This window comes from Thunnus thynnus, chromosome 22 (assembly GCF_963924715.1).
Source record: "Thunnus thynnus chromosome 22, fThuThy2.1, whole genome shotgun sequence".
Lineage (NCBI taxonomy): Eukaryota > Metazoa > Chordata > Actinopteri > Scombriformes > Scombridae > Thunnus > Thunnus thynnus.
This window is the reverse complement of record NC_089538.1, coordinates 492,569-519,993: the sequence shown is the minus strand read 5'-3', so window position 1 is coordinate 519,993 and position 27,425 is coordinate 492,569. Positions and strand designations below refer to the sequence as shown.

At 39.2% G+C, this 27,425-nt stretch overlaps 1 protein-coding gene across 2 annotated transcripts; it reads right to left on the bottom strand.

The window, feature by feature from the left end:
* Positions 1–63: 63 nt before the first annotated feature.
* ap1s1 (adaptor related protein complex 1 subunit sigma 1) lies at positions 64–25,558 on the bottom strand. Of its 2 annotated transcripts, XM_067578982.1 has the most exons (6): positions 25,383–25,558; positions 24,712–24,836; positions 21,503–21,681; positions 14,115–14,223; positions 12,232–12,369; positions 64–5,984 (listed from the first exon to the last, which is right to left on the bottom strand). In XM_067578982.1, exons 3-6 carry the CDS (start codon positions 21,679–21,681, stop codon positions 5,937–5,939), a joined length of 474 nt encoding a protein of 157 aa, XP_067435083.1. In that variant the 5' UTR covers positions 24,712–24,836; positions 25,383–25,558; the 3' UTR covers positions 64–5,936. The 2 variants fall into 2 exon arrangements, with proteins under 2 accessions (XP_067435083.1, XP_067435082.1); XM_067578981.1 differs by lacking the exon at positions 24,712–24,836 and having other exon boundaries at positions 25,383–25,557.
* Between the last annotated feature and the right edge of the window lie 1,867 nt (positions 25,559–27,425).

Genomic DNA, 27,425 nt, shown 5'->3' with positions numbered 1-27,425 from the left:
AACACTTTGTGCTTGTGTGAAAAAGACAGAGCCAGACTATCACAAAACATCAGGAACACACCATTTGATTTTGCTTAAAATGTTTTATTTCTTTATAAAATTACATTCACACACCAAGTCCCTTTAGCCTTTGCCTGTAGACCATTACACAGATTCAAAGAGCTTCTGCTTTTCTACACTAGGGCCCCTTTACAGCTCACTCAACAATACACTGTCTCAAATTTTCTTCCTCAAACAGAGAGATTTAAAATCAAAATCTTCATTCTCTTTTATATTAATTAATTTATGACAATCACCAAATTGATTAAGTCAAAACATATGATGAGCTGATTGACTAAAGACAAAGTTGAAACTGGGTATTAAATAAAATCTCACCCAGTGGAGAAGAAAAAAAACGTTATTTAACACACTATTAAAAGTTATCCACGTTAGAAGAATGTCCCTTTGAATGAGAAAAAGGGGCAGCAGAGGTCAGGGTTAATGATACAACCACAGGAAGCCCCTCAAATATGAAGAATGTGAGGAGGATTGCCCTTTCAGTATGTTTCAAATGAAGTGCTTGTTGGATTGTGGCCAAAACAGAATTTCTGACAATCACACCAACTTTAAGCAGCATTTGGACAGGTGTGCTGAGGTGTCAAAGTACGCATACAACTGTGTGCAACCCTGTGAATGTCTTCGAGGTGAGACTGTCCAAAAGTGAGTGTTGTTATCCCGTCAGAACTACAAAGTCATGACACAGACACCAAATTCTTGGGGGAGGCAGTGTGATGCAGAGAGGGGGAGGTTATGATACCCTGCTTTCTAATGAGTGGCCATTCAAAACAACTAGAAACACGATGCACATCTGTCACATTGCACCAACTAGTTCATTTGAAGAATATTGAGGGTCACAGGGATAAAGGAAAAAATACATTAAAATTCTGAGATTAGACTGAATTTTGAGATTTATGATGGAATTCAAGAATTGACAAAGATTTGTAACATTTTTCTCAAATTATTAAACATACTGCCATCTCAGAATTGAAATGATTCGTCTCCGATGCTGGTCCGGAAACAACCGACAAGCTGGTGTCTTTGTTTTGCAGCAGTTTCCAGCAGATTGTACTGCAACACATTTTCAGCTTCTCTTCCCTGTGTGCTCCTTTTTTCGCATTTGTCCCTCTTACACAGCGATACAATGCATCATTCTATCTCTGGCATATTAGAAAACAATCAGATCACACGATGAGCCCTTACTCCTGGAACATGTACTAACATTTAGAGTTCAGCAGGTGTCTCATACAGAGGAAAACAAAAGGATTTATGTGTACAGAGAACAGACATTCAGCAGAACTGACTCTGCAGTGCCATTTGCCCCTCCTTAGAAAAGTTCAGCATGAATGTACTGCAGCCTGTTCCCAACTAAGACCTCTACACTTTCTTAGTTTCTCCAGGAAGTACACTTACTCAAGGGTCATGAGGATGTGCCCTCTAAAAGAACATAGTGTTGCAATGACAATTCGATATTCACTTAAAAGTTCTCTGTACAAATATACCAATAACATGTTCAGGAGGTCACATGAGGTGTGTGACAAACTTGGCTGGTGGGTGGATGGTCTGTCATGAGCTGTTGTCTGTCTCTTGTTGTAGTTAAAAGCAATATTGGAGCATTAAAAAAAGAATATTTAAAACAAAACTAAATAGAGACCCATCACCAACCAGAATCAAGCTGCTCACACAGTGTACAAACTTCAAGCATAATCTGAACATCTAAACATTTTTCACTTGAACTGATCACATCTTTGACAGTCCACATCATTCTTTAATTGCACTGAAGCAACTCTTTGAGCACGATAGCAAGACCCAGAAAAGAAGGAAAGCAGTCAAGCTAAAACCAAATTCCTCCTGTAACCACTGCCATCCAACTTTCCTTCATCCACATCTACTACCAACCACCACACCCCTGTCTTTCATACATTTGAAAGGCTGTGATCTAGGAATGTGATGAAAGCATTCAAAGAAAGAAAAGTAATTTCCTATAAGAAATTAGATGGAGGTTCAGAGATTCAGAATTCCCGATAGAACACTGTAGAAATGATAATCCTGTATAATGAAAGACAAGCATTTACTTTGAGGCAGTACAAGAAAGGTTTTCCTCTGTAGGTTTACATAGGACTGGAAAATGTAACAAGACCTTTGTAAGCAACTGCTAACAAAACAATGTATCTGGAATCCTGGTTGTCTTAATATTGTAATTCAGCCTAAAATAAATTATTTTAAATGAAAAGATCTGTTTCAGCTGCGTGAAATGAGTGATTGATACATTTTGTGAAAGCACTGATGACATGATATTGTAATAATCAGTTCTGATTTTATGAAAATAATTATTTCAATGTATTTATTTGAAGAAAGTGAACATTTGTTGAAACTAAGTGGTTCCTGAAGCATTTTGGCTTTTTAAAACCTCATCAGGAACATGGATAAGACTGCTTGCAGACACTGTACAATCATTTATTTTCCCGAATAGTTAATCCAAGGGAAAATCTGGTTCACTACATGTGATGAATGATGAGTTTTTGTACATACCTTAAAAGTGACTGCGAAGGAAGTTTGATAGTACAGCTAATATAATCATCCCTGTCCACAGCTTATGAAGTAAACATGTAATACATTATATAAGAACACAACACAACACACACTAACTTTAGACTAAATACCAGGGGTGTAACAGTGCACATGTTCACTCTACATTGTCAGCTTTGTATAGGGCCTGCATGGGCCTCGTACAGGTGCTGAGCAAAAGTTGCACATGTGTGAGAATAAACATAAGATCTTTGTGCATTTGCATACGTTTCCAGCAACTTACATGCCAGTCTAAACTAAATCAAGTTGAAATAGAAACTGGGAAACAAACCAAACCCTGACCTAAAACATGAGGTATGGACAAACCATGACTTTGGTGAACTGTTACACCCCTAAGAAATACATTCAAAACTGATTGCAGGCATACTACTGTTTAAAGAATGCACTTTGTTTAACTTAAATGTCATTTCATCTACTAAAGGAAGAGCATCTATATCTGATCCTGCCATTTTACCTTCCTGCCCTTGATGGCATTTCACACAGACATCAGATTAGATCAGAAACATCAGTAACAACCAGACATTCAAAGGATAAAAATTCATAAAATTATGTCTGACCATAGGATGTACTTGTCTATTATTCATTTCTAATTGCCTTGAACTTGAATCCAGTCCTAACATGTAGTGTCAGTCACTCTATCTCAGCGTTAGCTTCCTGCTTTCTGGAGGTAAACTAAGTGGGATGTGATTCTCAGTTGCACTTTGTTAAATTGCATAAGATAGACTCGACATTTCAATCTTGTTAGTACATCAGTCAATCTATGGTGCATATGAATGGCTCATATGGGAACAAGCTATTTTAGGTTGTGATGCAAATCTCAAATGTCTTCAGTTCATTATTCTCAATCCATTCTGCAGTTTAACAGCCTAGGCCCACTGTATTGGGTAAGATGGACCAATCACAGATACGGGAATGAATTTCAAAAGGTACAACTCTGCCTGTATGAAAAAAGTCAACATAAAATCTTGAAGCATCAATTGTTCAATAAATTGCAATATAGTGACGGGTGTTTCTGATGCCATCTCTGGATTATATACTAGAACAACTAGAGAGTGAGGCCAGAAAAGAAAGGAAGATGTCGTAATTGTGGCCCTCAAATCCTATTAATTATGACGACACTTGTATCTTCACTGCTGAGATCTTGGGATCATGCTGACTCAACCCGGCTTTATAATGTGATGCACAAAGCAACAACACAGGCCATTCAAGCCATCATGTGCTTAAATGACTTCACTGGAAGTGAAAGTAAATTACCCAGCCTGCCTGTTGTTAACATCCATTAGATCTTTTAGAGTACAGAGATAGTACATAGATATGAACATGCAGTGTTACAACTAGAGATGCACCAATAACGATGCACTGATATCAGATACTGGTCTGATACTGACTCAAATAGCTGGATTGGGTATCCGTGATAATGGATCGATTTGGTATTGGATACCATTATTTTAATAAATAACAATTCAGTAAATTTATATCTATGTATTTATTTGTTACATTTTGTTTTACAAAGTTAAGAAAGCAACGTTTTTGTCAAGCTTGATATTGCCTTACATATAAAAGAATGATCCCAGTCTTCTCCACACAGTGAGGTATACAGCTTATTAATTAAACACTGGTCATCGATTGGTACATGGTATCGGCCAATACCAAAAGCCCAGGTATCAGGACTGAAAAAGTCAGATCGGTGCATCCCTAGTTACATTATAGATGACTACTACACTGTATGTTTCAGTTGATTTCTATTCAGAATCCAGTTGATATAATATGGTTAAATTGGGGATTCGTTTACAACCTGTCTGGTTCTGTTTGACATAGACTGTATCTAATAGAGTGGCTGCATCCACCGACACCAGCAGTGAAGCTGCACCATGGCCACAGAAAGTGCATGTTTCTTAATGGTTGGTGAGTGTCTGTTAGAACTATTTGAGGAAAACTCATCAACACTTTAACCACCATTCTACATTTGTGAAAGGTACAGACGGGGCCTACCTTAATGTTGCCATGTCTGCAACGGGCCACCAACCCCTGTCAAAAGATACTCGTCACCAGACCTAACACCTTTTCTGTGGGAAACCCTGCATCTGTATATTAAACTGCAGGTAACCATAGCAATAACACCAAAGCTTCATGCAATGCAACCATCAGTTAAACAGAACTAATCATGACTTAAATTGGATGACTATTTGAACACAGTTTTTTGTTTTGTTTTGGGTTTTTTTGCAGTGGTGACAGGTAATAATCCAAGTGGGATAATAGCTCTACGAGGTGTCCTGATATTGATGACAACACACTGGTGGAACACTCATTCTCTGGTATATTATTGCTTCCATAATCAATAGGAATAATGGCGAACACTACAAAAGCAAGACTGCAAAAACATTGAATTTTTTTCTTTAAATAAGTCTGGTGATATCCAGTAGTTTTTGTTTTGTCAACAATTCAAAGTCCAAAACCAACAATAACAAGTACTGTGTGTGTATCCAAAGCCTGATATATCTTATTTCTCTGTGCTGTGAAGCAACAAATGTGGATTCATCCGCCGCTGAAAACAGTCCCCTTGAAATGCACTACTTCCTCCTGTTTGAGTAACATTTGTTAAAAACTACAGTGACCAGCTGTTTTTTTTAAATACAAAACTATATATTTGTGAGCTATTTTTTAAGATTTACATCTTCAGTAGGAACCAATGTGCTTGGGACTGAGAGCGACACACAGGGTAGGGAAGTCAGAAGTACTGAGAGATGGACTAACACATTGTTGGATTTGGTCTCTTCAAGAGAATTGTTTACAATAAGAAAATATATAATAACACCAGACTTATCCTTTAAGTGATTCCCAGTTTTTTTTCTCTCTCTTTTTCTATTCCCAAAATCCCCAACCTACTCTTAAGCCCACACTGAGTATCTGACCAAACTCCATGAAACAGTGTGCTATTTGTATCAAAGCATCAGCGAAACTACAGACCTGCCTCAGTATGGCTCTAAAGCCAGTATCCATGGTGGGTTATTATCTTAACTCTTATAAGCAAACTGGACTCCATCTCACCCATTTAAAATTCTGAACCCTCCTGCAGCCACACACAGATCACACACACACACACACACACACACACACAGACACACACAAGGATCTTCCAGTCCTAACTGAGTCTCTTCCTCAGTTAAACACTGTTTATCAGTCCCCAGAGCCCACAGATACACAGAACCAGTGCTGTCAGTCCAAGCATGTTCATTCCCAGATTCCATCCCGCCCCCACTCATCCAGCCCTCTGCCTTAGTATCTATAGTCTCTCACAACGGTGCTGTGTACTACGCCAAGCCCATCTCCTCCAACACACTCCTGGGTGACTCGTCTTCCTGTGAAGAAAACAGACACAGAGATTGGAAGACTCAGTTACAGTCTTTAACGTTCACTAATTAATCACAATAAGTACAAAGAACACCAGTTAATGAATACAATAAAAAAGATATGTGTATATGAATATTTCATTAGCTACCAGCTCTAAGACGTAGCGAGCAGACTCAGGCCTTGTTCTGTCACATTACATTATTGCTACAGCTGCAAGGATGAATCGATTAGTTGCCAACTATTAAATTAATCGCCAACTATTTTGATAATTGATTAATTGTTTTGAGTCATTTTTAAGAGGAAAATTTCCAAATTCTCTGGTTCCAGATTCTCAAATGTGAATATTTTCTAATTTCTTTAGTCCTTTATGACACTCAGGGTTCCTACACCTTTTCTTAAATCAAATTCAAGCACTTTTCAAGCAAATTATATATATACACACATATATACATATATGTGTGTGCGTGCGTGCGTGTGTATGTATGTGTGTATGTGTGTGCATTTAGCACTATATCTTTAATACATACATAGCAGGGTCCAAAATGTCTGAGACCACTTTCCCATTTAGACTTTTAGATCCCACTGTAAATATACCGATCAGCCAAAACATTTAAACCACTGACAGATGAAGTGAATATATTAGGCAGCAAGTGAACAGTTTGTTCTTGAAGTTGATATGTTGGAAGCAGGAAAAATGGGCCAGCATAAGGATCTAAGCAACTTTGACAAGGGTCAAATTGTGATGACCAGATGACTGGGTCAGAGCATCTCCAAAACAGCACATCTTGTGGGGGTATTCCCAGTATGCAGTGGCCAGTCACTACCAAAAGTGGTCTAAGGAAAGATAGCTGGTGAACCAGTGACAGGGTCATAGTTGCCCAAGGCACACTGATGCACGTGGGGGACGAAGGCTCGCCTGTCTGGTCCGATCCCACAGAAGAGCTACTGTAGCTGAAATTGCTGAAAAAGTTAATACTGGGTATGATAAACGGGTGTCAGAACACACAGTGCATTGCAGCTTGCTGCGTATAGGGCTATGTAGCCGCAGAACAGTCAGAGGGCCCATGCTGACACCTGTCCACCGCCAACAGCGCCTACAATGGGCAAGTGAGCATCAGAACTGGACCATAGAGCAATGGAAGAAGGTGGCCTCGTCTGATGAATCACGTTTTCTTTTACATCATGTGGACGGCCAGTTGCCTGTGCATCATTTACCTGGGGAAGAGATGGCACCAGAATGCACTATGGGAAGAAAGCAAGCTGGCGGACGCAGTGTAATGCTCTGGCCAATGTTAAACCCTGTGTGCTGGTATTCATATGGACGTTACTTCGACATGTACCGCCTACCAAAACATTGTTGCAGACCAAGTACAGCCCTTCATGGCACTGGTACTCCCTGATGGCAGTGGCCTTTTTCAGCAGGATAATGCACCCTGCCAAACTGCAAAAACTGTTCAGGAATGGTTTGAGGAACATGATAAAGAGTTCAAGTTGTTGCCTTGGCCTCCACATTCCCCAGATCTCAATCCATCGAGCATCTGTGGAATGTGTTGGAAAAAGAAGTCCGATCCATGGAGGCTCCACCTTGCAACTTACAGGACTTCAAGGACCTGCTGCTAATGTCTTGGTGTCAGATACCAAAGGACACCTTCAGATGTCTTGTGGAGTCCATGCCTTCATGGGTCAGAGGTGTTTTGATGGCACGAGGGGGACCTACACAATATTAGGCAAGTGGTTTTAATGTTTTGGATGATATATAGATATATATATTTAGTTGAATTTATTAATAGGATAGCCCCTTGAGATGTAGCATCTCATTTTCAAGGGGGTCCTAAAACACACAAAATACAGAATATAACACATACTTACAATGACAACGTTATATAACAAACATAGACTACAAATAAACAGATACAGTGGGCCCTGCTACAGTGGTCAGTAGGTGTCTGCTCCAAGAATTGGCATTCCACGTTTGACTGATCTGGATAGGGCCTGTGCGATTCGACAACTTCAAGCTGGTGTTCCGCAAAACCAAGTTGCAGCATTATTTGGAGAGAGCCCTAGTACCATCTCCAAAGTGAAGGCCAAGTTCCATATAACGGGGGATGTCAGAGACAGGCCGCAAAGTGGGCATCCCAAGAAGACGACACCCCAAGAAGACCGTTTCCTCACCCTGTCAGCACTTAGGTACCGTAGGCTGTCTTCTACAGATTTGCAGTCAAGGTTTGCAGGACGATATGGCTGATGGCTCTCTACCCCGACAATCTGGAACAGACTGCACGCAGCCAATCTCCAGTCTCATAGGGCTGCCAGGAGGCCTACTCTTCACCATCAGGCCCGTTTGCGCTGGTGTCAGCAACACATGCACTGGAACCTGAACATGTGGAGGAACGTTATGTTCAGCGATGAGTCCAGATTCTGCCTAGGCAGTTGGATCGTAGGGTCAAAGTGTGGAGAGTAATGTAATGTGAAAATGTAAGAACTTAACCAGGATGGGTCTGGGAGCAGATCTAGTGCAGGAGCTGAAGGTGGGAGGGCGATGAGCCCTTTCGATGACTGGGACAGTGGGGGAATTCTCCTTGCAAAGCAGTAGTGGAATCAGCTGGTTCACAAAGGCGATCATGTCTCTTCCCTCACTTTGTTCGGGGACATTAATGAAGCGAAGATTAGACGACCTACTTCTGTTGTCTGCATCATCAACTTTCTCCTTCAGGTAGGCATTTTCTTTTTCAAGTGATTGTTTAAGTTTCATCAGGTCATCAACGTTATCCTCATAAGCACTCACCCTATGTTCAAGCTCAGAGACTTGATCACACAAGGTGGATAAAGATCCTTGAATGTTAGAGAGACTCGTTTGGATGGTCTCAATTTTAGAGTCAAAATGAGTCTTTATGTCAGATGTGGTCCGCTGAATGGCGTCCCAAATCGAATGAAGGGAAACTTTGGCCTGATCCATACCGGGGTCCAAAAAGTGATCCGAGTTAATGATCCAAATAGTTATTTACTGCAGGAGATAAATAACCAGAAAATGTCGATCTAGATAACTGGGAAATGTAGATCTGGACGTCAATTAGACAAAAGTAGCATATAAGACAGGCCCAAATTAGAGAAGCAGTCTGAGACCTGCCGGAGACCCTCATGCCACACATATGGATACTGGAATGCTTGGAAACATACAACATCAACAGGACACAAGAACCTTCATCAAGAACTCAATGGGGCTGTGGAAAATGACTCAAATGCCAACTCAAAGCCAATTGCACTAGAATGAGCGAGACATCGACTCACTGATTCACATCACCAGGATCAACAATAACGACACTGGAATGTCATTCAGACTAGATAAGTGTGGTCGGATGGTATCAAAGGGAGGTGATCAGAACCAAGGGGGTTGAACGACAAGAAGGCAGCATTGCAGATGTTCAGGACAGCTACAAATACCTTGGGATCCCGCAGGCAAATGGGAACCATGAGGAAGCCGCAAGGAAGTCAGCCACAGCCAAATACCTACACAGAGTAAGTAAGGCAGGTCCTGAAAAGTCTGCTGAATGGGAAGAACAAGATATAAGCCATCAACATGTACGCCCTGCCAGTCATCAGATACCCCGCTGATATAAAAAGCTGGCCAAAGGAGGAGATAGAGGCTACTGATATAAAGACAAGGAAGCTCCTCACAATGAATGGAGATTTTCATCCCAAGTCCAGCACCCTGAGACTGTACACTAAGCCGAATGAGGGAGGCCAAGGACTGGTGAGCGTCAGAGCCACTATCCAGGATGAAACAACCAAGATCCAGGAATACATCAGGAAGATGGCCCCCAAAGATGAGCAGCTAAGTGAATACCTCAGGCAGCAGAAACCTGATGATGCAGAGGAGGAACCATCATGGAGGGACAAGCCCCTACATGTTGATCGACAAATGACAGAAGAAGGCAGTGGTGATAGATGTAGCATTCCCAAGCGACAGCAACATCAGGGAGAAGGAACATGAGAAGCTCGAAAAATACCAAGGGCTGAAAGAGAGGCTAGAAAAGATGTGGGGAGTAAAGGCAACAGTGGTGCCAGTGGTAATCGGAGCACTGGGGGCTGTGACCCACAAATTGGGAGAGTGGCTCCAGCAGATTCCAGGTACGACATCTGAGGTCTCTGTCCAAAAGAGCGCAGTCCTAGGAACAGCTAAGATACTGTGTAGAACCCTGAAACTCCCAGGCCCAAGGGACCCGAGCTTGAGGAAGACACATCACCACCCCCCATGGGAGGGGGGTGAGAGGGGGATTTTTTTTTTTTGTATGGTTGTGTATGTTGTATGTATGTATGTTGTTGTGTATTACTATGCTATAAACAATCAAAATTATGTTTAGTGACGGCATTCTACAAAAGGGAGACAAATTTAAAAGAAATGTGTCACTGATCCAGCAATTGGCTATGAAAGTAATGCAATTGCAATTTCAAGCACTTTCAAGCACTTTATTCAAAATCCAAAAACATTTCAAACTTTGAAAATACCACATTAATATTCAAGTGTTTTCATGGATTTCCAGCCCTGGTACAAACCCTGTAAACTGAGTAGTTTGAGCTGTGGACAGAACAAGACACTTAAGGACATCATCTTGGACTTTGGGAAAGTGATTGACATTTTTCACCATGTTCTGACAGTATATGGACCAAACAACTAATAAATTAATCAAGAAAATAATTGACAGATCAATCGATAATGAAAATTATCATTAGTTGCAGCCCTAATTATAGCATTATGCAGCCCGCCAAAATATTCAGCAATGCTGAAAGAAAAATGCATATAATCTCATTTATGGCAGACCACAGATAAGACTGCTCTCAAACTCATGGGTCAGTCAACTGAGCAACTAGTGCTAGTACTAAACCTCAATGCTTTTTGACACCAACCAAGATGTGTTTGTAACACCAAATATTGAAAACTACCAAGTATTGAAAGCTAAAAGTCTGAACAGATTCATAATCTAATCAAATAAAAATGACAAGAAATGTCTTCCCTGTCGTAATATTACCAGTTATATTCACACATTAACCACTAGTAACTGGATGATTAAAGCTGTACACAAGTTGTAGCAGCCTATGTTTGGGTTTGACCATTCAATGACATTCAGCACTACAAACTCCACCAGATCAGAAAGCACCACCTCTGAAAGCAGGGACTTTTTTGGCACCGGGAAACTATGTAAAACTCTGGTTTCTGTGGTGGAAACAAAATGATTCAGGGGCCCTGCTATTATTTTTATTTGGTATTTGTCTTAAATAGTAGATCAGATCCACATTTCTACTGTCAGGGCTTCCCACCATGTATTACAGCAAATGAGAAAATTACTGAAACAAAGAGTGTCCTCACCAAGGTCAGAGGGATTTCTATAAAATGTTAACCTTGAGGAAGAAAGCGTGAGGCATTTGCTAACTAAATTAATAATCATGATCTCTCTGATACAGCTCAGAGGGTGACGACTGATAGATTGATCACATCATATGTTCACTTTGTGGTTCATAAGAGAAATGTCAGGGAAAAAATAAAAACTTCAGTTCTGCTATCCAGCTCTTACCATGTCACTTCAGTATTTTTCAACCTGGACCCTATTTTTCATTTATCATTTTGTGTATAAGTGACTAATGGGGACAACAGTTTTTGAAATTGGTCCAATATTGAGTGAGAGCGCTTCAGCTGGCAGCCGCATAACAAGCGTCAATGTCCATCCACTAAAAGTGCTTGTTTTTGCCACTGACAGGAACAGATTGTTATTGTAAGTGTCTGACAACATTATGTTAAGGACCATACAGAGAAATAAAACTTTTTTCTTAACCTTTTGCTTAATCCGGTTTGTTTGTTGCATGTCTCACCAAGTCTTGCTCAATGAGAAGTCTCATTCTGAAATCGCAAGAGCTGACTTGTTGTCGAAATCAGCTAAATATTGAGCCATGATAAAGCTGGAGAGAGCAGTGCTGGGAGGAGTTTGTTGTGTTGGAGTACCAAAAAGTTTGTGTTATCTAAAAGATTTTCAAAGTCATGGGCGAATATTTAGCTGATTAGCACTATTGCCCCGTCAGATTACATTTTAGCCCGGTTTGTGGCTACTGGCTGAAGCGCTCTTGCTCAATACTGGACACAAAATGATGGCAGAATAGGGTCCAGGTTGAAAAATACTGAGGTTTCCCTTTAACTCTAATCTCCTGATAACCAACAACCAGGCAAAGAAAAAGAACAGAAACAGAGATAGTGGGTCAGGTTACCTCCTGCAGTAGGTCAGCTTGTTCAATGGCTTTGAGGACGCTCTTCTTAGATGTGTCCTGGATCTCCCCTCCCATCAGGAACTCATCCAGAATGAAGTAGGCCTTCTCAAAGTTGAAGATGATGTCCAGCTCACACACCTGTACAAACAAATACCAATCATCAAGGTATAGTTTCTGTAAATCCACATGCACAAGCAGCAGATCAGTAACCAGATTTCTCCCCACCCACAACCTGAATTTAGAAGCATGGCTTACTGATATTAACTAGTGGTGTAACGGAACGTAGCTGATCTGTGATCCCAACGGATCGCCCCCCCACAGTTCGGTATGCATGTGAACCTCAGATTAACTGCAAAATTTAATGTCTCATTGGAGAAAGAGTAAACTAACTGCTGTAGCTACAAGTCATGGATAGACAGCGTGTTGCTAACAGTTTGTGTGGGAGCAGACTGACAGCGCAGTGAGAGAGAAAGGCACGAAAAGTGTTTGAATTTAACAAATATCTAAATGCTAGTGGTGGAAGCCCACTTGTTTATACTTTTATAGGCTACTTTGTGTTCAGAGCTGAAAAAAATTAAATTTACCTGGAACTATTACAATACAGTGGAAAATGCTTGTTGTGATCACGTCTGTCTGGGTGAAATTGATTGCTATAAGTGGACGATTATTATAACCGATTTTTTTTCTTTTTCTAAATTACTCATGCAGATTACCATTTAATTGATATTTGCATATTTATTACATGAATATAAAGCAATGCAATGTGCAGCTTCACTATTTACTGAATTTTATTGACCGTTTCAAAATATAGTAGTTTCAAACGCTTGTTGTTTTGCTGCTGCATCTCGTTGGCTCGATTTTGGCAGTTTGTCATAAGCTTCAAGGAGACTATGCTTTTCATCGAGAGAAAATGACTTTCTTTTTCCCGTCATGATGTCAATGTGCAGCACCAGGTAACCAGCCTGAAGCAGAGGGGTCGTGTGTTTAGGCGGCGGGGGTGGGGGCCACAGGGGCCTGCAGTAAGAAAGTTTAATCAGAATCAACTTTTGGAGAAATGAAACCCGCTGTACAACCCTGCTATGAGGGGACACAAAAACATTATTAAGAAGAGGGGAGGAAATTTCTCTTTGATAAAGTTAAAAGTAAAGTTAGGCTTTGCTGAGAGCTTCCTGACTCATTTTAAAAAAGACGAGAGAATAGAGAGAGTGAGAGAGAGCGAGAGAGACAGAAGCAGTGGTCGAGTGAGCTAGAGAGTGGACGAGGAGAGTGAGCGGTGGTAGTGAGAAAACCGGTGAATGAGAGGAATAATACTTTATTTTCTGATTGTTTCATGACGGTTACAAATACCGCACCCCCACCCCACACCTCAGCACAAACCTGTGGAAGTAGGCCACAGCGCCTGATAATAGTGCCGCAGCTGCTAAGTACATATCATATGTGTATCATGGCACAAAATGAATACTGTAAGCGGACTACTTGATTACTATAAGAAAATTATTTAAACATATTTGTATAGGGATGATTCTGTCCCCAGCTTTTTGATCCATATAAGCGGTTGATCATTGTAACCGTGATCACTATAAGCAGTTTCCACTGTATGATAACATAATATAATCGATTAATCTTTTTTTAAGTATTGCCGAAAGATTGCTGTTTTCAACATCTCAAATGTGATGATGAAATGCTTTTCCTCTTTTCTAATATCCTGCCCCGATTACAGAAACCAGATTCCTCATTTAAATGATAGTTAAAAAAATCAGATTACTGGAGATAGCGGACTGTAACCTGGTTGCCTGAGTACATGTAAACACACATAATGCTTTGTACAGCAGAGAAAATCTAGGTAAAATATTCAGAGAGAGCTTTAGAGATCTAAGACTTACACTGCCAAAGTATTTATCCAGCAGCTCTACAAAGCGGTGAATGACTTCCAGTGTGATCAGCTCATTGTCCTGCTCTTCAATTGCACAACAAAAATACAGGCTGGCATACCTGCATGAATACACACACACACACACACACACAAAATCACAATCATAAAAGAGAGAAACACTGTAAAACCTCAAAAGGAATAAATGGTCAAAGTCAATGGGGATGGATTTGCACTTCACTGTAACATCTGTTTTCATAAGATATTCCTCCATACATTAATGCCTTTGACCCTTACCAGGCATTAGACTGAACACAGCCCTGTGTTAAAAAAAAATAAAAATGTCTGTGTTGGCTTGATTGAGTAATATTTCCATGATTTGCATTTTAATTTCTCTTTGGGATAAATAAAGTATTTATCTATCTATCTGATATGGATATGCTATCAGCCACCAAAATACTGCACAATGGTTTATAATATAATGACATTGAGTTGCTCCAAGAATTCTGCCATTGCTTCCTAGCTTCTAGCTTGCTTTTTGCACTGTCAATTGACATTTTGTCTTTTCACTTAACCTCCCTGTAAACTAAACATGTTTAGACAGTTGTCCGACAACAGTGAGGTTGTGCTACATCATGTGTTAAACCTGCACTAATTGATATTTCTATATTAACAATGGATGATGATTTTTTTGTTCTAACTCTTGAAACAACTAGAAAGCCTGAGCCAGAGGACCTAAGAGTTCTGATTGGTTTATATTGAATGAGTAGGCCAGAGAGGTACTGTGGAGCAGGGCCATTTAGAGCTTTATGGACCAGGAGTAAAATTTTGCAGTCAATTGTGAAACAAGTATGATGTGGTCAAATTTGCTCTTTCTGGTTAAGATTCTGGCATCAGCATTTTAGATGAGCTGTCGTCTGCCCACAGTCTTTCTAGGTAGACCAGTGAGGAGGGTATTGAAATAGTCCAACCGACAAGATATGAATAAATGTATGTAGTTGTTATTCTGTATCTGTCTGAGACAAGAATCCTCTTGGATATGTTCTTTAACTGATAAAATTTAGTTTTTGTGATGTTGGTGACATGGCTCTAGAATGTTAGGTCTAAGCGAATGATGACACCCAGATTAACCTGTACAGTACTCTTTAGGGAAAAAGAGACTAGCAGAGAACATACTTCTTGCTGCAGAAGCTTAGCATCAATCATGGTTAAGATGGAGGAAGTTGGGGGACATCCAGGTGTGTATGTCTTTGATGCTTTCAACCAGTGATTTCACAAGTCTCCAGGGGACAGGGACAGGTATAACTTTGTGTCATCAGCATTATGATGGTTGCATATGCTGTTTTCATGTATCATGTGGCTAAGAGGCAGGATGCATTTATAATACAATTATAATAGTACAATTGTAGAAAGGGGGATCGATACTTAGACTAAGTATTTAATACTTAGTCTGAGGCATACAATGTCGACATTCAGATGAAGTTCCAGAGAGACACAGAAAATTTCCGTCGTCCATTTGATAGGAGGCGAACCAGTCAAGTACTGAGACAGAAATTCCTACCCACTTCTCAAGCCTTTTAATTAAAATGTTATGGTCAATGGTATCAAATCCTGCATTCAAATCTAATAGTACCAAGACTGAGACTTCACCAATGTCACTGTTACCTCTTAGATCATAAAGTACCTTGAGAGTACTTTGGTGTCACATCATCCTGTGGGGATCATGAATGTCTGTGCCAAATTTCATGGCAATCCATCCAACAGCCAATGAGATATTTCAGTCTGGACCAAAGTAGTGGAGCGACTGACCAAACTACTAGCATGGCTAAAACCTACAGCATGCAACCTTCAACTTTACCTGCATTTTATAATAACTGAAGTAACTGGTTTTATTATTGTAAAGACCTGCGTGTAGGGTGTTGCATGTTTGAACTACAAGAGGACAGCTATATAAACTTAAAACAATTAGTAAGGAAATTTGTGTTTGGTAGATTATTTCTTTGTTGTAACAATGCTTCTTGGCAATAAATCTTATACCGTTGGAAAGCCTGTTTATTTCCCTTTTAAATGGTGCCACATTTATAAGGAACATGCATTTATGGGATAAGCAGCAGAGCTGAGTATGTCGGTTGCGTCCATGAAAAATATGCCAAATCTTCTCTGCCAATGCCAAACAGATTATTCTGCCATTGACTCTTGTTTGGTGGATTGGATGATTGAAGTTTGAAGAAACAAGACATATTGGCAATTTAGCAATTAATTCATTTAACAAACAGGAGCCTCCGTAGCATGTGGAAGAACCATACACAGCCACAACAGCCTGGCACTGCTGCTCATCCCACAAACGCATGTTCCTTACAAATGTGGCACCATTTAAAAGGGAAATAAACAGGCTTTCCAACAGAACATGATTTATTGCAAAAAGCATTGTTACAACAAAGAAATAATCTACCAAACACAAATTTCCTTACTTTTTGTGCTAAGTTTAGTTCATGCCTAGATCATATCAGGGTTGTATGATCTGAGATTTTCTTTGAGAATAAGTCTAATATCTTATAACTTGACAAGTTCCACATTTGCCATATTCTATTAAAACAAATCTAAAATGCCAGGCTTAAAGGGTTAACAGGAGATTTGTGATGAGCAGCAGAGCTCTTTTTACAAGTGCAGTATTCCCTCGGTCCATCTTCTCTGCAGGAAATCCCTCTGTGCTTGACTCATCACCCACCCACCTGCCAACACACAGGCACAGGCTGATAGGTTCTCCTTTGTTTTATTTGTCCACCTCTGCATTCTGTTCACACACTGTGGCATCTGTATGTATGTGTGTATGTGTATGTATATGTGTGTGTGTGTGTGTGTGTGTGTGTGTGTGTGTGTGTGTGCAGTTAAATCAATGAGAGTGGAATGCTGGGTCTCACCCTGTCCACCCACCTAAAATCTAATGCAGCTCAGCCTACATACAAACAGACAAGAACTTTCATTGGTCTGTGGGAGGTGAACTAAAGTAAAGAGTGCACACACTAAAATCAGAGACACTGCTGCTTTACTGAAGTCAAATGTAAGACTTTTTAATTGCTACCTGGGAATCAATCCTTGACCGATTTCAAATCAAAACAAACAAACAAACAAAAAAAACAGATAAGGTGCTAAAATCAAAATCAAAATACAGGTATATTTGACTTCGCTAGGGATTTCCAGCCTGACATTAAAACTGAAGCTTCCTTTGAGATGAAAAGTATGAAGTCTTCTATCCCAGCATTAACAAGCACAGTGGGTAGCAACAGAGATGGATGATGGAAATGGAGGGCAGAGAGATGCAATGAAGTGCAACTCGTTTAAGTTAGCTGCTCCAACACTCTCAGCTCCAGTGTTGTATGCTAGTGAAGTCAGTTTAACTACTTATTCACCAAGTACAACTTTGAAGTTGTCATCTTCTTTAATAACTTTCTAAAAACATTTAAAAATATATCTTTTATCTAAAAGATGGCCACCCACCTAGAGCCCGGTTCTGCGTGAGGTTTCTTCCCGTTAAAAGGGGAGTTTTTGCTTGCCACTGTCACCAAATGCTTGCTCATGGGGGAATTGTTGGGTCTCTCTAAATTAAAGAGTTCAGTCTAGACCTGCTCTGTGTGAAAAGTGCCCTGAGATGACTTTTGTTATGATTTGGTGCTATAAAAATAAAACTGAATTGAAAATTGAATTGAATTGAATAGAATTTTATGTGCCTGGGTATGTATTACATCTCTTGTACATTTAAAGTTTTCAAATTTCTGTCTGATCATTTTTTCTGCTATACATGTTTTTTGTCTATTTGATGTTGTATTGTTTTTATGACCCCGTATGTTTTTAATGACTTTGAAATGAAAGGGGGGGACTTTGTATGGGCTTCTTTCCTCTCCTGCAAAATCAATATAACTTTTTTAAAGTGGAATATTTTATTGTAACCTCTGTGCAAATAAACGAAACTAAACTAACTTAACGTTTGACACTGAGTCAGATGTTGGTACAACCTCCTCTATTGCTGACAGCAGCCACACAGGACAGGTACTCTACAGCAGTCATTCGCAACCAGTGGGCCACAGCCCACAGCTGGGCCACAGCCCACAGCTGGGCCTCAGAGCGCCATCTAGTTGGCCGCAGAGACACTGGTACTGACAAATGGTTAGATTAAATTTTCTTTTGGTAATTTACAAAGCAGGTATTTTTATATCTTAATGTGCTCAAGAATTCCCGTAAATAAAAACGTCAAATTAAAATGCATAATTTCAATAACCAGCTCCGTTTGAATATCACCACGCCAACCACGACACATCATCAGGTAGAGACAAATGTGTTTTGCCACTGTTAGCTAGCTACCTAAGTTTCTCTGTTGATCTTGCTTCAGAAGACATGGGTCTGTCCACTGTGTTGGAAAATGAACTAATGGAACTATCAGCTAACAGCAGCCTGAAGCTTCAGTTCACACAAGTTGACCTTGCTTCACTCTGGATACTGGCTGCCAGTCAATATCCCTCTCTGTCAAAACAGGCAATCAAATTTCCATTGCCTTTCACCATTGTGACTGTCACAAAATCAAAGGCAAGGAACAAATTGAAAGCAACTTTGAATGCTACTCTACCTGTCAGCCTCTCACCCATTCCACCACAGCTTGATCTCATTATTTCCCAGAGGTAAGCACAAGTGTCTCACTGAAGGTAAGCAGAGTATTTATTTTGGCCATTACAGCTGACAGTGGCATAACACATATTTACAGCTTATTACAGCTTACAGTTTATTTTTTCTCCGTTTCTAGTCATGTTATGTTTTTTTTCTCATTCATTTGGGAAGGTGGTCTTTGGAAATTTTTTTTTCAATCAAATCAATAAAAGTGGGCCTTATGTTACAAAAGGTTGAAAACTCCTGCTCTACAGTGCACTAGGATTTCATCACTATGACCAGGACGCACCATTTTTATATGCAGTGTGGAAATCTGATGTTTTACACAGATGAGGTAAAACCTGAAACTTGACATGTTGGCTGTTAACGGACTTTAGTGTGGACCATTTAGGTGATTGGCCTGTAGTGTAACTGGGCAGCAGCCATGAATAATATATTTCTCATAATCACAGGTGAGCTACATTGAAGAGCAAATATCAGGGCTTGTGAAAGAAAAGCTAAATATACACATAGGGTTCAGTAAAGTGCAGCATGACCTGCTGTCAGTCATCATAAATTGATTTCCCCTTGTGGATCCATGTAGTGCTGATGATCCATGTGACTTCATGACTAGTGTCATACTTCATTAGTCAAAGACAATGTGAACATAAAGCAGACCAGATCTTAAAGACAAAGATGATCATTAATTTCTTTTGTCTGGATCAACTGAACTGAACTACAGGTATAAATAGACTCTCTCAACATGACTGCTGATGTTAAGAAAGTGTTTTCCAGTAGGTTATCATCATAAGTAATTGTAATACAAAAATATTGGACTTGTCTCCACAGTGTCATTTTGTGTATCACTGCAAACCTCTGTAAATGGAACCACATTCCAGCGCATGTGAAGTGGCCTCTACGTTACACAGAACTACTCTGCAGAGACTGAAAACATGATCGCTGTTATTAGTCACTTACTTTATTTGATTTAGCTGCTGCCTGAGGAAGAAGTTACTCTGAAGATCATATTCAGCTGAAAATGAAGCAGTGGCTGTTCCTATAAGTTTCATGAATATCATTTCTGTATTAGACTTGCTGTATGTAAGCGTGAGCAAACAACATACACACCAGAAATAGAAAGAAAAGAAGATCCAGAGGTGGAAAATATTCCATCAGGAAAGTGGTATTTTAGCCAGAAGAAATGAATAAATGAGGAGAGAAGAAGAAGACGACAGTGATGACACAAACTAGATTGTGTAAATTAATTGTTGAAGTAATTTGTGTTACTTTATCTTTTTTACACATTAATTCTCATTTGATATCAACATCACTTAACAAAGACCATAAGTGTTCATGATATAATTATGGACTTTAAAATGAATACAAATATTATTTTCGGTTCCACCAGTAAGTTCTGGAGCTTCTTAAGATGCTCTCAGCCTCCTACGAGTGTGTAGAAGTCACTTGTGAATTAATCATCATTAAGGTGTGTTTGGGAAACAAGGCCCTGGTCTTTGTTTTAGGGGAAGAAATATGTTCTATGACAATAGTATAAAGATTTAAACATGCAGTAGTGCTGCAAATAATGCTGCCAGTTCCTGGTAGAAAATAATACCAATAAATAAATGCTTAAGCCACATACCACATAACCACAACATCCTCAGTTCAATTCCAGCTGACCTGTTGCATGTCATATCCATCTGTCTATACTGTTTGCTATTCAATAAAACCTGACATGCCCAAAATATCCATCTACTAATAAATAAATGAGTAAATAAATCTGTTTAATAGCTATTGCCTAGAACATGTTGCTATGGTTACAGTGGCTACCATAGTATTTAAACAGACGTTTTTCCACCTTTAAGCAGAACCAATAGGACTGTTTGGTTTTAGATTGTGTAGAGTGTCAGCTGAGAGGATGTCAGCTGATAGAATATCCATGTGGTTCATGGTTTAAGCCAAAAATATCAAGGACAAAAAGAGTGAGAGTACGCACATCCGAAAAACTTTCACGAGTGCTTGTTCAAAAATCACATAGAGGCAAAAATCAGAAAAAAAGATCCGCACACTGTACTAGTTGCTGAATACGTCTGTGCCTACATATTGTTTGTCTTGCTCTATGATGGTGATTTGACAATGCCTGACGAAGATCTCTGGTAGATCAAAACATTGCTCAATTAAATTTGCTGGGAGCTACTAGTGCAGTGTGCGGATCTTCTCTCTGATTTTTGCTTTAAGCCAAAAATATGAAATGACTCCTCACAGCTTGTGCAACAATAACCAAGTGTTCTAAAACTAAATGACTGCACTGTAATTTCCAAAGTCCAACATTTACAGTGATTTTCTACCTTTTTGCAGCTGGTCTAAACCCCAACACACACATATTCAGGTGTCATGAATAGAGCTGAAACTAAGGTTAAGCTGATTACTCGATTGACAGAAAATTTATCAGCGACTACTGTAATAAATGATTCATCAATTTTCAAAATTTTTTAATCTGAAGTGCCAAACATTCACTGGTTCTAACTTCTACAGTGTGAGGATTTGATACTCTTCTTTGTCATATGATTTTTATGAATATTTTTTTATTATGAAAATTAAACATTTATGGGTTTTGAACTGCAAACAAGCAATTTGAATACACCACCTGTGAGAAATGCACTATGGGCTTTTTAACCATTTTATAGCCAAAGCCATTAATCGATTGATCAAAGAATCACTAACAAAGACACTTCTGTGACAATTAATGACTTAGCATTTTACCTTTTATAGACAATCTTGAGGTCTCTCCATTCTAAGAAGCTGCACATCTTTGGTTTGCGGGCCAGCACTATCTGCATCAGCTCCCTGACCATCTTCTTCTTGTCCCGTTCAGCTGTGGCTGTGTACCACTTCTGCAGCCGCAGCTTCCCCTGCCGGCTGAACAGCAGCATGAAACGCATCTGCAAAGACAAGGATGGAAAACATTAAAAGCAAAGAGAGGAACAAGGACAGGAAAGTATGGATTAATAATGTCAAAGTAAAAAAAAACAATCTGGTCATATTCTGTATTTTTCTTTTTGTCAACAAATCCAATTCAAAGTCCAAAACCAACGATGTATTTATCCTACCAACAAGAATTGTATGTGTATCCAAAGACTGATATATCAAATAACTCTGCCATAGACCTCTGCTGTTGTCCAAAAACTATTAAAAACACGTCAGTCAGCCACACCACTGCACCAGGTGACATGTTCCTTCATCACCAAGAGTTTGGTTGTGTTAGTTTGTTTAGAAACGGCTCCAAAGACTAATAACAGTGATCACATTTTCAGTCTCAGGAGAGTAGTTCTGTGTAAGGCAGACACCACTGATCATGTGAGGGAACGCGGTTTCATTTACAGCTTCACTCGCTTGTTGTACTACATATCACAACTTCTTCTTGACATTGTACTTAAGTTCTTTCAACAGTGTGGCTTGTTGACATGTTTTTAACCGTTTTTGAAAAACAACAGAGCTCTACAGCACAGAGGAATAAGATATATCAGGCTTTGAATACAATGAGTTCATTCTTGGTTTGGCTCTGCACATGAGATTTATTGACAATGAGAAAAATATAGAAATTGTCAGCCAAATACTTTAATGACGGCTTTCATGTTGATGTATTATCTGGCAACATGGGAAAATGCAGTTTTACTGCTCCAATAAAGGAATTTCTAATAGTTACAAGTCTCACACTTCTGCTGCACGCATCACCTAGTACAAATGACTACCTCATGAAGCTGGTTAAGCTATTGCCAAGAGTGTGCAAAGCTGTCATCAAAGCAAAAGGTGGCTACTTTGAGGAATCTAAAATATGAAACATCATTTCAAACATAGTTTCAAGGTCTTCAGTGTTGTTCTACAATGTAGAAAATAGCAAAAATAAAGAAAAAATGAGCAGGTCTGTCCCAAGTTTTGGCTGGTACCATATACTGTGAGATAAAGATTTTGCCATACTATTTATCTCTAGTTGTATTAGGCAATTGTGGGCAGTGTTACAAACTAGCTGAGCAGCAGCATTGATTCATGGCAACAATGGATTTTTATATGATTTCACATGAATGAGATGAAGTACCATAAAATCTTCAGCACTGACTGGCCTTTACTTACCTCACCTGCAGAGAGGACCGGGTATTTATATGAAACAGTCTTATTTAAAGACTGGCCTCTCATTTCTCATATTTTAGTATGAAGCCCCCTTGTTTTTGATCTGCTCCTGTTACTGTTAATGCAAACTCAACACTTCTTCCATGTTGACTTGTTGTCTTGATAAATTCAGTGTAATGTACATTTCCACAGCATTTATTCCATCACATCCTCAACACTCTGCTGAGAACACCTTCTCCTCTGAAACATAAATATATTTTCATTCAGTATGTAATTCCAGTCTCTTCTACTGTTTTTTCACAGTTAAGTTAGCTTCAATGAAATTCGCTACTTCCTGCACAGATATTTCACATTAAAAGCCTTTCAGTAGCTCTAAAGGGCATTACGCCTCCCTTCCTGGTATGTGAAACATCTGCAGGAATGTTGAGTTTCTTAACAGCTTTACCTTGACAACGATCAAAAATTGGCTAAAAGGAAGTGACTGAAGATAATTATAAAAATAAAACAGCATCAGTGTTAAAGTGTTGGTATTAGAGGAATAGAGAGCAGCAGCATCGTGAGCATGACTTAATGACTTTGTTCTGTGGAAATGTACATTATACTGTGAGCTATTGTGAGAGTGAATAGGTAATTATACCCCCTTCAATAACTTTTACCTCTTTTCTTTGTATTAGCAACCAGCATTTGCATGTGCTGGACACTCATCTATTATTTGAATTCAGAATACTTTACCATACCGTTATTTGTCAGGTATTTATTTTACTGGATTTTCAAAAAAAACAAAAAAAAAAACAAAAAAAAAAACATGTTCATATGTTTTATCCATAAACTATTTCTCACATGCTTTTCCATATCTAATGTATCATGATTTCTATCCATATTGTGACATATTGCCCATTTCAAGGCTATGCTTAAATACTGGTTCTGCTTTTATCAAACAAGGTTAGTTTTAACTAAATCATACATGTCTTCATCAGTCAACTTCAATCCAAATACCCTCAGTGAGTTTCAGCCCTCATGGAGAACACTTAAATGGAGACATGCTGCACTATAGAGAACATCACACAAAATTCTCTTTAAAACTACTTAATGTGGCCTGTTGTTCAAGTTTTAGTGTCAGCTAAAACCTAGCTCTGGTCTAATATAATATAGGTCCACAGTGCTGAAGTTAAAGTAAGCTAACAATATTATAATACAGCTCCACAGTTCTGAAGTTAAAGAAAGACATTTCATAAGCTTGTTGCTTTAATTCTACAGCACATTGTTAAAGCCACTGTGCACTACCAGCTCAGCACCAAACAGCATACAGACACAGTTAGAGACTAGCCGGTTAAGATAGTGGAGTATTTAGTAGCTAAAGAGACAGGTATTTTTCCTCAGGAGTTGGTGGAGACCAAAACAGAGCTAAAAGATCAGTGATTATTGTACTTGCATTTGTAATTTAGCCACAAACAAGACTGCAATGGGATGACAATGTTAACTCTGTGTCTGCTGAGTATGTAGGTAGGAAATGGTATGCTTACACATTAGCCATTAGAACTTCATAAGCTGGGGATACGTAGGTGCTGTGCGTTCTGTTCTGAAGTGGATGTTAATTGATTAATCTATTGTCATCAGATATCTAAATGGAGTTTGGTGTGATATTCTCTCCACACATGAACAAACATGCCTGTCCACAGCTAGAAGAAGCATACAGGTATACAGGTATTACACAAACCTGATGCAACCAGGAAAATCAACACATGCTGCAGTGACTGTGGGATTCATCTAATTCTATTAAAGGCTCTACAATACACACAATCATAACACAATTCTACCACTACCTACTAGTTGTCTTTACTTACATCTGCCTGCTCTCTCTATGGTCTCTATGACAAAGAGAAAGTGTGGTGTCTGTTTGTTTTACAGCAGCAGTATACTTGGATGGAGGATATTTCAGTATTGCCAGTGGAGTTATTGGAAATCACATCTGTTTAGTGCAAAGAAAAAATGAGTTTGTTTTAACTGCGTTGTGTACAATGTACCAATAATGTGAGAACAGTGTCTCAAGAGAAATGATATATTTTATCTTAATAACTTAACATTTATCGTGCACTTAAATCTAATCATCAATTACTCATTGTGTATACATCCTGTCGACTGCCAGACAGACAGAAACATCTCACTGACACCTTTATTGTTGACACTGACAAACAATTGAAGCTTAATTCGGCAGCTAATCAGACCTTCAAATATCACAGTCTGTCATGCTAAATGTTAACATTACCGAATGTTATTGTGAAACAACTAGCATAACACGACTATAAGCTGATTTAAAAGCCCAAAGTGTGCCAGTTACGTTAGTCAGGGCTATTTCACACCGTATGCTGTTCTACGGCCTGTTAGCTTGCAGGCTACGCTGAGAGAAGCCAGGTGCAGGTACCGCAGGTAGGTACTTCCTGATATCATACACCTTGCTAGCATTAGCTTAGCACCTAACTGCTGCCTTTTTAGCGAACGAGACGGAGTAACTTACCATTTTTCGGATTCTTTTTAAGCTACCACGACGTCACAGACGAACTCTACCTCTAAACTGCCTGGTCCAACGTAAATATGTACACTGCAGCTAACGTTGACAGTCCATGTCTGTGTCAGATGCTGTACTACTAAACACTGGACCCATTCCCCGAGCAGTTCCGGCTCCTGCGGAGCATGCGCAATTCATAAAAACCCCAAGCCCTGAGTTTTGCCTGTCAGGTAACACTATCTTTGTCAATTCGTCAAATCTAAAAATTACGTTACATATTACATTATTTTGTTACTCAAACATTTTTAAAAAATATATAATTTATATAAAAATAACTATGGAAGTTGCATATATATATGTTCTGTATATATATATATATATATATATATATATATATATATATATATATATATATATATATATATATATATATATATATATGTGTGTGTGTGTGTGTGTGTGTGTGTGTGTATATATATATACACACACACACACACACACACACATATATACATATATATATATATATATATATATATAAATGTTACAATGTCAGATATATTCTACGTGACCAAAGTTTCAAATAACGAAACTGCAAACCTTTGTGCAAATCTTCTTTATGCACCCACACATTGGGCAAAGCGTCGGGTGTAAGATAGGGCCCTTATGTAGAAGTAATCCCTGTGAGCAAAAAGCACCAGCTTAAAAATGCTCTGAACATTCACTTTCCAACGTTTTTTTCTACTTTGAAACTGAGCTGATTTCAACTCATGACGGATTTCTTTATATGGTCATCTGGGCTGCAGCGTGTGTATCAGCTGCTCTTGTTGGAGTTCATTGTTGTGCTTCTAATGGCCAGTCTAGTAAATGTGGTATTACTGCAGTGCCAAATAGCACCACAAGGTGGTGCCTCCCTTTGTTTTGTTGTGATGTACTAGACTAGTACAAGAAGAAGTTGCACACAGTGCTACTCCGACTTCTGTCCGCAAGAGAGGTGTCATTATGGATCCCAGTACTTTTCTTGACACACATAGCATTCAAGCACTAGGTTTGGTGTCTGTGCTTGCTCCGCCAGTCTGCTATTTCCTAACAGTATGTTCAGTGGGTGTCTGGTGTTGAGTAATGGGAAACGTTAATTCAGAAGGACTATAAGTTAACAGTTTGAGTCAAGCAAAGAGGCTGTATTATGTGTAGCTTGGAAAACAGCGATATGGGGCACTGAATTTTTCTTTCTTCCTTGTCAGATCTCTTTTCCTGGTACTGCACCGAGGAGCCACACTGCTGCACGCCAGCCACAGTGCACAGCAGGATGGATAGACATGTTGCCAAGGTCATATGTTTGAAATGCAGTTTGGGGACATTTTAGAGGTTTGTACTGTCCACCATTCTGGTAGTGTTTACCTAACACTGGCCATGCAAGTTTACAGTTGTCAGCATCTATTGCTGCTCACCTGAACTAAATGATCTAATGTGAACTAGCTTGTACACAACTACCACAGCTAGCACTAAGTTAGCAAACTGTAGGTACTGCCAGTATGTAGGCAAGCACAGAACAGCACACTCACCTGGAGATGACATTAGCTGTGTTTCCATTAGATTTACAAGATAACTTTAAGCAAACTTTTTAAATGTTGCAAAAAGGACAATGCAAATTAGGTGCGTTTCCATCAACTGGTTTGAAGCGAATAAACTAGGCTATGCAACACATAGTTTCATCAGTAGATGGCAGTATAGGCTAAATAATCCGCCAGTAACAGAGTAGAAGAAACAGAGGTTGCCAACCAGAAACAAAACAAATAGTTATATTGCCTTGATGAGAGAAAAATGGAGGGAGGTCTTTTGGAATTTGTTTCAATTGGGCAAGTTGTCATTGTTATTTTATGTCAGCTAGTATTGGCCATGCTTCATGCTATCTGTAGAGGCTGGAAGACGCTGAGGGTGGAAACAGCTGATCAGTCATGTGAGTTAAATGTTTATTACGTCATTATTTATTTGACAAATGCTTTTCCATTGCCCATTGCGCACGTAAACTCTTTTTTGACGTTGAATTTG

Excerpts from the sequence above, each read along its gene's own strand:
- ap1s1 (XM_067578981.1), bottom strand. Across the intron at positions 12,370-14,114 it reads TGGATAAATACTTTGGCAGT|GTGTGTGAGCTGGACATCAT; the intron begins GTAAGTCTTAGA and ends TTGTTTGTACAG. Across the intron at positions 5,985-12,231 it reads AAGCTGACCTACTGCAGGAG|GAAGACGAGTCACCCAGGAG; the intron begins GTAACCTGACCC and ends TTTTCTTCACAG.